Raw genomic sequence first — 14856 nt, 5'->3', positions numbered from 1 at the left:
TCATTATCTTCTTTAAAATTAAAATGTGGAAATTAAGGACTAAAACCTTTGCTGTACATATTCTCCTTCCTTGTCATAGTTAAAATAAGCCACACTGTAAAAATTCAATTTAGAGACATTTCAGAAATGTACTTGTGCTATGTATCTGCCAAAACTACCTGTACCCAGCAGCAGAAGTGCTTTGAAAGATATTTTCAAGGGCAGTGTATTCTCTTTAAAGCATCTTGATTTTTTTGCATAAATGTCCAATTTATTTCCATCAAGTCAGTTCTATTCTTCCATTTGTCATAGCAACCACATTTTAAAGCCCAGTATTTTGTTCTTTGTTGTTTCTTAAAGAAATGCCATTTTCTTACCTGTCACTGTACTGATTTTATCCCTGTTTCTGTGTTTTCTAAATAATTTATCATATTAATAATATGATTTTTTCTGTTTGGATGCTCAGGAAAGATATCCTTTGGAAAATGCATCCTTATTCCTCTGTGGGTCAGGATAGACAACAATAGTTGTTGTCAGAAGACTCAGTTTGCTAATTACATATGAAATCAATTCCCTGTGTGCTATCAGACAAGAGTTAATAAACAGAAAATGTCAAAGAGTACTGATTCATTTCTCACTTCTTTAGAATTGTAGTGAGTTACCTTTGTCATGTGATCTACGAAACCATTGTCTAAAAGTTGGGTTTATCAAAAGGAGACCTTGAGCCTAGGGTTTGTGTGCAAGTGATCTATATTTTTAAACCTGTAAACCTTGAAGTCCTAGGGAAGGCAAGGTGACATGTCAGGTAGCATCTGGCAGAGGGAATGTTGAAAGAGCTTAACCAGGTCAGACAATATTTGCTATTTTATTTTCTGTCTTTAAATGCATGCAGAATGCCATCACATATTTGCAGTATATATATACAAGCACATTTAATGTATCTTAAATGTCCATAATGAGTCTCTGGGGTTTTTTTTTTTTTATAGTGACAGGGCATTAGTTACACTCTTCCTTGTATTCCTGTGGTTTTATCTATTTTGCTTAATTCTACTGCTTTTCAATATTATTACTCTTTTAATTATTTGTGTGGGGCTGGGGTGGGGTGCCAGCTCTCTTAGAGTTTCCATTGCTTGGTAAAAACACAGTGATCAAAAGCAACTTGGGGAGGAAATGGTTTATTTCATCTTACAATTCTCAGGTCACTCTATCAGGTTTCAGGGCAGGAGCCTGGAGGCAAGAATCAAAGCAGAGGCTATGGAGGAATGGTGCTTACTAAATTGTTCCTCAAGACTTGCTCAGTTCACTTTCTTATATATCCCAGGACCACCTTCCCAGGGTTGGTACCATCCACAATGGCCTGGGCCATCCCATATCAATTATTAATTAAGAAAACTCACTACAGACTTGCCTACAGGTGAATCTTAATGGCAGCCTTTTCTCAACTGAGAGACTCCCCAAATAATTCTAGCTTGTATCACATTGATACAAATTTAGGGGAGACACTAGCTATCTAACTTTTCACATAGTTTTGTGGGAACTCCTAGTATATTAGTAGGCACTAAGCTTTATGCTTAGAAACGATTGTCTTAATTTGAGTTTATCAAAAGGAGACCATCTATAGATGTACAAATTTCAGGTTGCCTTCTTTTCTTAAGACAGTCTCCAAACATAAAAGTGGCAGAATTCACAAAGACTTCTTCATTTGGACAGGAACCACTACAATCCTGTTCTTCTTTCAAAGAGTCTTTTCTTTTGGTCCAAATCCAAGTTCATCCTCTCTCTCAATTTTCAGAGGGTGTTTATCTTTTAATAGGGTCTGATCTGAAAACTAATAATAATTGCTATGAAATTTATTAGAATGAGAGTGGTGTTGATTAAAATGTAGCTGCTTAGGTGATATTTGTCATGAGACAGTTTGTGACAAGATTCAACCCAAGAATTTGCTGTATGGCAGAAGTAGGCCAGCAAAAGAAAGCTTTTGTGTTTATCGAGGCTCACCTTTGAGTGTGCTCAGCATGGCTTTGCACAGCTAGGAAAGACACACCATTCACAAATACGTTGTCCTTTCTTAGCTGAGCGATTTAATGGACACAGAGCCTGTTAGTGTATGGGCAGAGTGTAGTGTGCTTGTTTGTTTTAAATACCAGATTCTGCCTTTCAGCTTTCTTTGCTATAAAATGGGCATCACATCATGCCTTTCTCCTGGTTGTCAAATATTAATGTCTTGACACATTGTTGTGGCTCTACACTGTAATGTTTCTATCATACACACAGAAACTGCTATCCAAACAAAAAGGTAGTATATGCATGTCTATCTTAGGTTTCTTTTCTTTTGTGGTGCTTGAGATGGAGTCCAGGGCCTCATGTATGATAAGTAAGTGCTCTGCTGCTGATCCATACCTTCTAACCACAAAGCTAATGGGTTTTGAATATTTTTGAGATTATAATTACATTGTTTCTCCCTTTCCTTTCCTCCCTCCATGTACCCAGCCTTGCTCTTTTTTAAATTCATGCCTCTTTTCTCATTGAGTTTTGTTCCATGCATATATGTATATGAATATACAAATGCATTCCTAAATATAATCTCTCTGTTTATATAATATTACTTGTATATATGTTTTCAGGGCTGACCATTTTGTACTGAATAACTAATTGGTGCCCTTCCCTGAGGAAAACTATTTCTCTCAGCATTACTTAATTGCCCATAGTTCTTTGTGTAAGGTTGGGGCCTCTTACCCTTTGTCTTGCCTATTGGTATTGTCCTTGTTTAGCTTGTGTTTAGGCAGCCATGTCAGTAAGATTTCATGGGTGTAAAAGCTAACATTTTTATATTCAGAGTACAGGATGGAGATGCCATCCACCCTGAATTTTCTTCAAGCAGAAATGAAATAGCTCTAGAATAGATGGCACTCCCTCTGAATATTAACAAAGGAAGGGGTGTTAGGAGCTGGGCAGCCGTCATCATCGGGCTGCTGATATATTATTCTGCCTGTGTTTATGATTTCTGTGGCCCTTGTCTTGTGACTGGTTTGCCATGCATTAATCAGTCCCATCAGTTTTGCTTTCTTAATGGAGTTTGAAACTTTAGCTCTAGACAAGGATTTAGTTTGCTTGAAGATGAAGTCACCGTAGCAGAGATCCCAAGAGCACCTCTCTTATGAGTGGGCAGTGCAAGAGCTAATATTTATTTGGTCCTTATTGGATTTACTGGGAAAGATATTTGGCTGCAAATGACAGATATTATGTAATGACTTAAACAATGTGGAAATATTCTATATATTTTCACTAGTGTAAAATTCTAGGTTGAATGGCAGTTCTATTGCACTGTTAATTAAGGTAGGGGTCTAGAGTCCTTAACTTTTACTGTCCCAGCATCTCGAAACTTTGTCTCTTGATTCAAGATGAGTCCTTAGGTCTTACAACAGTCTCTAAGAAGTAATAAGAAGATAAGGGAAAGTACTTGTTCTTATTTGGGTTATTGTTTTTAAAGTCCCTTATATTTTTGATAATTAATTTTTAAAAGTTTTATTGCATTTCCTTTATTTTGTGTGCATGTGTATGTATGTGTATGAGCATCCATGCCACAGTATAAACAGGGTATGTAGATCAGAAGGTAATCTGTGAGAGTTGGTTTCCTCCTTCCATCATGGCATCACAGGAATCAAACTCTTGTCTTCAATGGTGCTGAGAGTTCTATTGTGTGCTGAACCACCACATTGGCTCACTAGATATTAATTTTTGTTAGATGAGTAATTTTAAAAGAATACCTGCTAGACTATAGGTTGTTACTTCCCTATGTTTATTTTTTCTTTTGCTATACAGAAGCTTTTTAGTTTGATAAAATTCCATTGTCTACTTATGCTTTTATTTCTTGTGTTTTAGGATCCTAATTCAAAAGATCATTGCCTATAATGATGTCATGAAGTGTTTCCCCAATATTTTCATCTAGGAGTTTCACACCTTGCATTACATTTTGAGTTGGGTTTTTTTTTGTTTTTTGTTTTTGTATTAGGTGAGAGTTAAGGGTCAGGTTTCAATTATCTGCATATGAGCATTCAGTTTTCTCATCCCTGTTTATTGATGATCTTTTCCTTTTTCCAGTATATATTGTAAGAATATCTGGTAAGAGTAAGTGGACAATAGATGCATGAATTTACTTCTAGAATCTTGTGGTGGTTTGAGTATGAATGCCTTCCATAGGCTTATATGTTTGAATACCTGGTCCTCACTTGATGGAACTGTTTGGTGTGGCCTTGTTGGAAGAGGTGTTTCAGTGGGAGCAGGCTTTGAGGTTTAAGACTCATGTCATTCCCAGTGTGCTCTCTGTCTCTTGCTTGTGGTTCTAGATATGAACTCTTAGTTGTTCCTACCGCCATACCTTGACTCCACCATGATAGGCGTTAACAGCCTGGAACTGTAAACCCAATTAAATGCTTTTTTTGTAAGTTGCGTTGGCCATTATATTTTATCACAACAACAGAAAAGTAATTAATACATACCTTTATTATATTCCATTTGTTAGTGTGTTTGTTTTTATGTAGTATTGCGATATTTTGTTCACTATGGATCTTTACTGTATCTCAAAATCAAGTAGTGTGATACCTCCTTTTGTTTGCTTGCGTTTTTTAAAATTTAATTTGAGGTTTTTTGCTCCCATATGAAATTAGAACACTTTAGAAATCTAGTCTCTCTTCTAAGTACCTGTGAGATGTTCTACTAATTGAGATAAAAAGGAAAAGAGATGCTGAAATACTTATTAGAATTGTGATTAATTACAATTCTTCAAGTTATGCCAAATATTTACAAGCAATGTCATTTTTAAATCCTCATAATAGTCTTGGGAGGTTTTCTGCAGTGGGGACATTTGGAGATATGGAGAGGATAGTTATCTTTAGTCTTGATTAAGAGGTTAAATAATTGTGTTAAGATCTCAGATAAAATAAGTGGCATATTGAGCATTTGAACTCAGGCAGTCTTGAGTGCACAATTCTATGCCTTGGGCTACTATGTAAACCTCCCTTGCTTCTTATCTTGGACCTTGTTGTGCACAACTGCATGGGATTATTGAAAACATCAAGAATCAAGAGAGCTTTATAAACTGTTTATCTATAACTTCCTTTTCCAAGCAACTCATTGCTTACATTCTAAAATTCCTACTTTGATGCCAAGTTCTATTAAATACAGCTTGCTCTAGTCAGGATAACAGAAGACAGATTTTTTTTGTTAGCAGTTATGTGTCTGCAAATAATGTGTCTGGGTTATGATAAAGTAAAGGATTTTTACATGTTGAGCTTTTTGGATGATTAAATAGAAAAAAATGAATTCAATATGTCATTATAATATAGAAATAAAAAACTCAGTCATTTAGCAATAATCAAATAGTCCATCTATTCAGTCATTAATATTTTAGATAAATTAATGTAGACCCTCAATTCACATGTTTATATTAATGTTATTTCTGTGCATCAACAAAGGAAACTAAGAATAAACACTTTAAGTGTTTATAAATCCCAGGTTTATCCCAAATAAGGAATGATACTGTTTTTAATTAAATTTCTTCAATAGCAAAACTATTTTCTCTTGTCTTGCCTTGTAGCTCAGGCTGGTTTCTTACATGCTGAAAGCATATTAATATCAGCTATCTCATTTTTTTCTAGAGCCTTCCATATGCTGCTAGGCAAACACTCTACCACTGAGTCCTCTTTGCTCCTCTTTTGGTAAAACAACTAGACACAGAATATGGTGGCACACACCTGTAGTCAGCAGCCAGGAGACTCAGACAGTGCAATAACAAGCTCAAAGCCAGACTGTGATAAATAATGAGAACTTGTCTCAAAACAGTAGAGAAGGGATCGGAATTGTTAATATTTTGGTGAACCCAGATATTCCTTCTTTCTGAATATGATTATTTAAAATGAGGTGAAGGAAGACAAGACAGAGATGGGAAGGGATTATTATTTTTATTTTCAACTTGGAGTGACTGCACCTGAGAAAGGCTAACTGGAATGCCTGGCGATAATTAGTAGTGCTCATGGCTGGGCCAACCAGACTTCCTCTCTTCCTTTCCTCTCATTCCTCCCCTCCCATCTCCTCCCTTTGCTTCCTTTGCTCTCTTTGTTGCTCTCTTACTTTTGCTTAAATTGCCTTTTATTCAGTCCAATGAGTGATATCTGTCATGTCCCAGGTACTGAGTTATGTACTGAAATGTACAACAATGTATGAGATTTTTCTTTTTTATTATTAATTTTTTTCATTTATTTTACATACCAACCACACTGTCCCCTCCCTCCTCTCTTCCTGTTCCTTCCCCTACCTCCTTTCCTCCCCTGACCCTGCATCCACTCCTCAGAAAAGATAAAACCTCCCATGGGAGTCAACATTGCATGGCTTATCTTGTTAAGGCAGGACCAAGCTCCTCCCCCTGCATCAAGGCTGAGAGAGGCATCCCACCATAGAGAATAGGTTCCAAAAAGCCAGCTCATGTGCCAGCGACAGATCCTGGTCCCACTGCTAAGGGCCCCACAAACAGACCAAGCTACATAATTGTCATCCACATGCAGAGGGCCTAGGTCAGTCCCATGTAGGCCCCCTAGCTGTCTGTCTAGAGTCTGTGTGCTCCCACAAGCTCAGGTCAGCTGGCTCTGTGGCTTTCCCTATGATCTTGATCCCTCTGGCTCCTACAATCCTTCCTCCCTCTTTTCAACAGGACTCCCGGGACTTGGCCCAGTGCTTGGCTGTGGATCTCTGCATCTGCTTCCATCAGTTACTGGATGAAGGCTCTATAATGACAATTAGGGTAGTTACCAGTCTGATGGCAGGAGAAGGGCAATTCAGGCACACTCTCCATTATTGCTAGGAGTCTTAGCTGGGGTCATCCTTGTGAATTCCTGGGATTTTCCCTGGCACCAGGTTTCTCCATAATCCCATAATGGCCCCCTCTATCAAGTTATCTCTTTTATTGCTCTCCCTCTGCATCCCTCCCCCAACTCAACCATCCTGATCTCTCATGTTCCCATCCCCCATGCCCTTCCCTCTACTCCCTCCCCCAACTCCCAGTTTACCCAGGAGATCTCTCTTTCCCCTTCCCAGGGCAATCCATGCAATCCCTCTTAGGGTTTTTCTTATTACCTAGCTTCTCTGGAGCTGTGGGTTGTAGTCTGGTTATCCTTTGCTTTATATCTAGTATCCACTTATGAGTGAGTACATACTATGTTTGTCTTTCTGAGTCTGGGTTACCTCACTCAGGATGATTTTTTCTAGTTCCATCCATTTGCCTGCAAATTTCATGATGTCATTATTTTTACTGTTGAGTAGTACTCCATTGTGTATATGTACCATATTTTCTTCATCTGTTCTTCAGTTGAGGGGCATCTAGGTTGTTTCCAGGTTCTCCCTATTACAAATAATGTTGTTATAAACATAGTTAATCAAGTGCCCTTGTGGTATGATTGAGCATCCTTTGGATAAATGTCCAAGAGTATTGTCGCTGGGTCTTGAGGTAGATTGATTCCCAGTTTTGTGAGAAATCGCCATACTGATTTCCAAAGTGGTTATACAAGTTTGCACTCTGACCAGCAGTGGAGGAGTGTTCCCCTTATAAGAGTTGTAATTGAAAAAATATATTTTAATATAATATATTTTGATTGTGGTTTTTCCTCACCCAACTCCACCCAGATCCACCCCCATTCCCTACCTACTAAAATCCAAACCATTTCTTTCTCTCTGTAATTAGTATGCAAACAATTCTAAATGCTATAATGTTAACAAGTTCTAAATAATAGGATCTGATATGTTTGGCAATTATTCTGTTGACATAGTAGGGAGATGGTAGTGCGAAAATATTCAAAGGATGAGACAGGTGATTTAGTAGGTAATAGATGGTGAAAATTAAGGAGACAGCCTCATTTACTTTCTATTGCTGTGATAAACACCATGTTCAAAAGGAAATTGGGGAGGGAACAGTTTATCTTGGTTTACATCTTGTAGTCTATCATCCAGGGACATCATGGTAGAAACTTAAAGCAGAAACCTGGAGGCAGGAACTGATGCAGAGGCCATGGAGGGGTGCTGTTTACTGGATTGCTCCCTATGTCCTGGTCAACCTGCTTTCTTATAGAAGTCAGGATGTCCAGGGATGTCATTGTCCACGGTGGGCTGGGTCTTCCCATACCAAACATTAATCAAAGAAATACTCCTACAGGCCAATCTAATGGAAGCATTTTCTCAATCGAGGTTTCCTCTTCCCAGATAATCCTGGCTTGTGTCATATTGAAAAGATACTAATGAGCATTGACATAGAGTGGGCAGATGTTACAGCTGGATAGTTTTTATATCAAAAGGATGCTGTAGCAACTAAATGAGTGGCCCAAAGCCAGCTAGGGCCCTTCTTTTAACCATCACTGACATTTAGAGAGAAAGTTGATGATGAATGTAGTGAAGTGGAACACCTAGGTCTGCGTGTTTGTGTGACCCAGAGCCTGAGTCTTGTCTTTTTGTTTTCATTCCTGTAAAGTTAACATAAGAATATTGTGCTGTGAGATATAAAATGTTTTGCAGTTAGCTGCTGTCTTCAGAAAAGAGGGATTGCTGCTCTGTGGAGAATTCACAATACAACACAACACATAATCCCTCAGGAAAGGGGAATTATTCTTCACTCAGTAGTCTTTACCCACTTCCACAAAACAGGGTGAAGTGTAAATTCCTTAGCCTCCCTTGCAGCTACTTGGCAATGATGTGACACTGTCTAGTCAAATTCAAGAAATCTTCTGGGAGGATTTCCAAAGTAGACTTTGCTTTGTCTGTGAAGACCCCTGTGCTAAATCACCTAAGCATACACTCCCTTGTTGGCCTTAAACAAGGCTAAATGATGGAGCTTCCTGGTTATTTTGCATAAGAATAAGCCATATTTTGTACATAGAGAAGCAACAAGATGAGAGGATACTGGATCTGTAATGATGCTATTTTGCATTTAAACTAACTGAAGCTTGTGGTGATATTTTGTTTGTGCTCTAACAAATAAATCTTGCCTAGAGATCAGAGTGCAGAGCTAGCCACTAGAGGCCGGGCGGTGGCGGCACACAGCTCTGATCCCAGTACTTGGGAGGCAAACAGGAGGAAACAGGAAGTGATAAGGCAGGGTGGAGACAGGAGCTTGGCCCTTTTCAGTCTGAGGATTCCTAGAGGTAAGAAGTCTTTCTAGTGGCTCCTGCTCTGCTTCTTTGATCTTTCAGCTTTCACCCCAATTAAGACCAATCAGGATTCAACTGCCTAACTTGGGGTTTCTTATTATCTGAAAGAACAGAAAATAAACCCAGTTGTAAAGCCTGGTTGTTGGATCCAGAAGCATTTATAGCCTCTGAGGGAAACAACAGTAGGGGGAAATGGAAGAGAGAGAGAAGAATTCCCCTTTGAGTTAGAGTCAGGGAAAGCATTTTTAGGACTTTGGCTGGTAGTCCAGAAGAGTTAAGGAATGAGAAAAGGTTATTCTTTGGGGCTTAGAACTCAGAAAAGTGTGTACATTGAGCAGTGAAGATCTGTAAGCAGAGGATCTGGGGGCCCAGAGGTCCTGATGTGTGTAAGTACATCATCTCATCAATGGGACAATTACTCTTCTTTCTTTAGCATGTTTTCATTTGAATTAGCTTTCCTGAGGGGTGTTCTCCTGACTAGGTGACTGATGGGCCAAGCTGGATTAACTCTTAAGGGAAGTGATGATATTGTATATTTCAGGCATGTCAGAATGTCATGTTTCTACCCATGGCCAAAAGTAGAACTCAGATTTTTATCTTTTGACTAAGACAAATTAGCTTTCTTTTAATGGTCCAAAAACACAGTGCTGTTTATGCAGCATTTTAAATCATAAAGATGTAGCAATTGTGATGCTTCTCTTTCTAATGTTACCAGGGAAACAGGAGGTAGGGTCCAAAGTTAACTATGATGGTAAGATCCATCCATAGTGACCTCCAAGCCTGCTTATGTCGTCATGACAACCTACCTAACACATGCTGAATTAATATATGAAAAATGTAAATTTTGGAAAACTTATTCCTCAGTTTAAAAATCTTGACTTATGATTCCCTCATTGGGCTGAGAATGAAAAGTTCTGGTTCTATCTATCCTGGCTATTATCTTTAAAATATTTTATTTTTATTAACATGAATGAACTGTTAATATCATCCATTGTGATTTCAGCATATACATACTACACATGAACCAATGCAGATTCATAAGACTTCACAAAAGAAATAATTACCTTCAACTATTCAACTGCTTTATAACCTAGCCTGGAGTTAGACCCTGAACAAATGCTCAAGAAAATACAATCATCCTTTTTGTATCTGAGAAGATGCTAGTCTGATTTAGTCTGCCAAAAGTTAATATCGTAAACACGAAAGGAAAATGGTGTGAAAGATGTGGAATGTTTCCAGGTTTTCTTTCTGGGCATTGAAGACAAGATATCAGTAACCCAAATGAGTGGCATATCTAAAAAATATTAAAATGGAACTGGTCAATCTTCTAGAGCAGTGTTTACCAAACCTGACAGTATACTAGAACAAATAAAGACATCTTAGACATAACATTTCCCAGGCCACCTCTCAAACCAATAGCATTCAAATTTGTGGAGATGAGACGTGACCACCAGTATTTCTATGCTATTCCAGTGTTTAGACAAGTTAGACAACATGTGTTCTAAAGCTGTACTTCATCATCATCTGGATATTTTGATAAAATGCAGATTATGGCTTTTAAAAAGCAGATTTTGATCTTGTAAACCAGATCCTGATATTTAGTATCCCCAAGAATTTCCTAAGTGCTGCTTCTGGAGAAAGGGCTATGCATGCAATTTCAAGTTTCTAAAGGGCAGATAATTGCATTTTTTTGTCAAATCGTTTTTTAAAGGGGATGTGAAAGTGGCATGTACTTGATACCTATGTGACAGGAAACATGCTAGGAACTTCACTTTCATTATCTCATAAAAACAACCTTTGAAGAAGGTAATTATTCATATTTTAGAAAAGGAGAGATTAAATTAAGTGGATAAATCATTGCCTGCTAATTTGTGTTCTATCCTGGACTCAAGCATAGATGTGTCTGACAGAAAGGTTAATGTGCATTGTTGGAAACTCTTCTATGCTAAGTAGAAGTATGTAGAACTGAAACGGTAGACTATGTTTGTAGTTACACTCTTCATAGGTGCACTGCAGGGAAGAACTGATGGGGCTGAATGTCTTTGTACTCTTTCCTCACATAGAGAGCACTTCCAGGATTGGAATATCAAAGGCGTCCTGGGTAAATGAATGAACAGTGATGAAAGCCAGTGCTAGTGGAAGATAACAAAAGCAAAACACAAATACTCAACAGCTAATTTCAAAAGATCGTTGATTCTGGAAGGAGAAATTGTACTGGCTGGGAGTATTTGGCTCTGATTCCTTGATTCAATTGTGAAAATATTTTTAAATAAAGAAGGCTGTGTTCCTGTGCGACTCTTTTGGTTCCGTCTATGTATTTATTTGTATGTTTGGGGGGTTAACATACACACATGCCATGTGTGATATGGAAGTCGAAGGACAACTTGAGGGAGTAAGTTCTTTCTCCTTCCACAGTGTGAGATTGAACTCAGATGTCAGGCTTTAGAGCAAGAGCTTTTACCCACAAAGGCTTCTTGTTAGGTCTTCTGAGCTTTTAATGTGCCTTTTCTCTGACCAGGAAGCTGAAAAATGAACTTTTAGAAGCAAAGCGTAGAAGTGGGAAGACTCACCAAGAGACCAGCAGAGTCTGTGTTCACTGTCAGAAAAACCTTGGCCTCATCTTTGACCGGGGAGATCTGTGCCACGCCTGCTCACTCAGGGTGTGCAGTGAGTGTCGAGTCACTGGCCTTGATGGCAGCTGGAAGTGCACTATCTGTGCCAAAGTCGCGTGAGTTTCCCACCTTTCTATACAAAATCCATATTTGATGATTGACAAGATTTGAGTGGAAAAAGTAAGAAATGAGAAAAAGAATTTTAAATTGAGAGTGGATTTAGAAGCACAACCTGGTTACAGGTTTGACAGATGTGTGTGTGTGTGTGTGTGTGTGAGAGAGAGAGAGAGAGAGAGAGAGAGAGAGAGACAGAGACAGAGACAGAGACAGAGAGACAGACAGAGACAGAGAAACAGAGACACACAGAGAGATGCAAAGACAGATATAAAGGCACAGAGACAGAGATAAAGGAGTGTTCAGTGGGAGAGAAACAGGTAGAAGCAAATATAAAAGTAGGGAACAGTATAAAAAAACAACAACCCCGAAGCATTATAAAATCGGAGACCTAATGGAATCAGTGTCTCCCTGTATTTAAAAGCCAGAAACATATTTTCTTTTCTATAAGCCCTTCAAGACACCACATGGCTTCTCCAAAGGCATAGACAGAATTCTTTTGGAATTCTTAAACATGAGATAACTGACAAGACAAGCGTCAAACATCCTGTGTGCTGTATGCGTCAGCTGAGATGGAACCAGTTACTTCACATTCTCCAGGTCTAGCTATTCATCAAAAAGACAAAGGGTGGCAGCTTTTCCATTAGGCTTCTGTTTAGATCAGTGGTTCTCAACATTTCTAATGCTGCAACACTTTAACACAGTTCCTCGTGTTGTGGTGACCTCCAACCATAAAATTATTTTCCTTGCTACTTCCTAACTGTAATTTTACTACTGTTTTGAATCATAATGTAGATATCTGTATTTTCTGATGGTCTTAGGTGAGCCCTGTGAAATAGTCATTTGACCCCAAAGGGATCATGATCCACAGGTTGAGAACTACTGCACTAGGATCTAGGTGTGAAGGCCCTATATAGGCACTGGCTTGACGTCCCCATGTGCAATCAGTGTGGGTGTTGTCTTCAGCAATGGAGCCTTGCTGTCAGTTTTTGGAGAGCAACCTACTGTCTTGGCAACAGCCTGGATTGTTTAGAGATTTCCATGGGACCACTTTGGCCAGTGGTTCTCAACATGGGGGTGGGTCACAACCTTTTGGAGGTCACATTTCAGATATCCTACATATCATATATTTACATTATGATTCATAACAGTAGCAAAATAATTGTATGGTTGGGGATCACCACATGAGGAACTACATTAAAGGGTTACAGCATTAGGAAGGTTGAGAACCACCACCTTTGGCCAACAATTTGATTGGATGTGACTCAGCCCTAGTACTGGAAGTTTTGTTTGGAGACAGGAAATGGCCAGTTGGGACTCCATCTCCATCTTAGTTTCTATTGCTGCAGTGAAACACCATGACAAAAGCAAGTTGGGCAAGAAAGGATTTATTGGGCTTAAATTTCCACATTGCAGTCCACTGAAGAAAGCCAGTATAAGAACTTAAACAGGGCAGGAACTTGGAGGCAGGAGCTGATGCAGAGGCCATGGAGGAGTGTTGCTTACTGGCTTGCTCCCCATGGCTTGTTCAGCCTGCTTTCTTGTAGAACCCCAGACTACCAGCCCAGAGATGGCACCACCCACAATGAGCTGGGCCCACCCCCATTAATCACTACTTAAGCAAATGCCTTATAGGGTTGCCTACAGCTAGGTCTTATAGAGGCATTTTTTTTTTTTCTATTGAGGCTTCCTCCTCTCAGATGACTTTAGCTTGTACCAAGGTCTGTAAAGAATTGTGTTAGGCTGGGCGGTGGTGGCACACACCTTTAATTCCAGCACCCAGGAGGCAGAGGCAGGCAGATCTCTGTGAGTTCGAGGCCAACCTGGGCTACAAAGTGAGTTCCAGGACAGGCACAAAGCTACACAAAGAAACTCTGTCTCAAAACTGCCCCCCAAGAATTGTGTTGGAATTTTGATAGAGATTATGTTAAATCTGTAGATTGATTTTGGTAGGATGGCCATATTGACTATGTTGATCCTACCAATTCATGAGCATGGGAGATCTTTCCATCTTCTTATATCTTCTTCACTTTCTTTCTTCAAAGACTTGAAGGTTTTATCATACAAGCCTTTCATTTGCTTGGTTAGAGTTACACGCAAGATATTTTATATTGAGGCTATTGTGAAGGTGTTGTTTCCCTGATTTCTTTCTCAGCCCATTTGTCATTTGTATATGGGAGGGATACTGTTTTTTTTTTTTTAGTTAATCTTGTATTCTGCCACATTACTGAAGGTGTTTATCAGCTGTAGGAGTTTCTGGTAGAATTTTTGGGGTCACTTATGTATACTATCATATCATCTGCACATAGCAAGACTTTGACTTCTTGCTTTCCAACTTGTATCCCCTTGATCTCCTTCAATTGTCTTATTGCTCTAGCTAAGAGTTCAAGTACTATATTGAATAGGTATGGAGAGAGTGGACAACCTTGTCTTGTTCCTGATTTAGTGGAATTGTTTACACAAATCTCCCAGGATTGATGAGAAGTTTCTCAATAACTATTTTTCCAATTCTGATCCAATACTTTTTAGGTTGATTCTTAGTATGTATTCTTTTCCCATTTATTCCATTTCTGTTCATTCTCTGACATAGCTCAGACCCTCATTTGTTCTGTCAAAAGGACCTAAGGCCTAAGACTCAAAACCCCTTTATTACATGGATCCTCAGACTTCAATATAAGACAAATTTTTACTTCCATGTATCTATACTAGTTCTAATTACTAAATCACAAGACCTGTGGCCTAATGTTTTTAGATCAGTTCATTTGCTAGATAATATGGGTGGTAAATAAAGGTCTAATTTACTATAACTTTCTTCTGAAAGACAGGAATCAGATTCTCTTTAGAGTATATTAACAAGAAATTAACTCTTAATATGTTGAGTTGAATTTGGAGATTGTCATAGAAACTGACCTACCCAAAAGGAAAGAATCCTTTCCTGTGCTTCCCACTTAGATCACTTGTGC

The 14856-nt window shown here is 38.7% G+C and overlaps 1 protein-coding gene across 2 annotated transcripts in view; it reads left to right on the top strand.

Moving 5' to 3' along the window:
• The window catches only part of Sytl5 (synaptotagmin like 5), a 248261-nt gene that overhangs the window by 156364 nt on the left and 77041 nt on the right, over positions 1-14856 (top strand). For both annotated transcript variants that reach the window (XM_028881414.2, XM_028881409.2), the window contains exon 3: positions 11686-11895. In XM_028881414.2, coding sequence (XP_028737247.1) covers positions 11686-11895 — 210 coding nt within the window. The remainder of the gene's footprint in view (positions 1-11685; positions 11896-14856) is intronic.

This window comes from Peromyscus leucopus, chromosome X (assembly GCF_004664715.2).
Source record: "Peromyscus leucopus breed LL Stock chromosome X, UCI_PerLeu_2.1, whole genome shotgun sequence".
NCBI lineage: Eukaryota > Metazoa > Chordata > Mammalia > Rodentia > Cricetidae > Peromyscus > Peromyscus leucopus.
The sequence above is the reverse complement of the archived record's forward strand: the minus strand, read 5'-3'. Positions and strand labels throughout refer to the sequence as shown.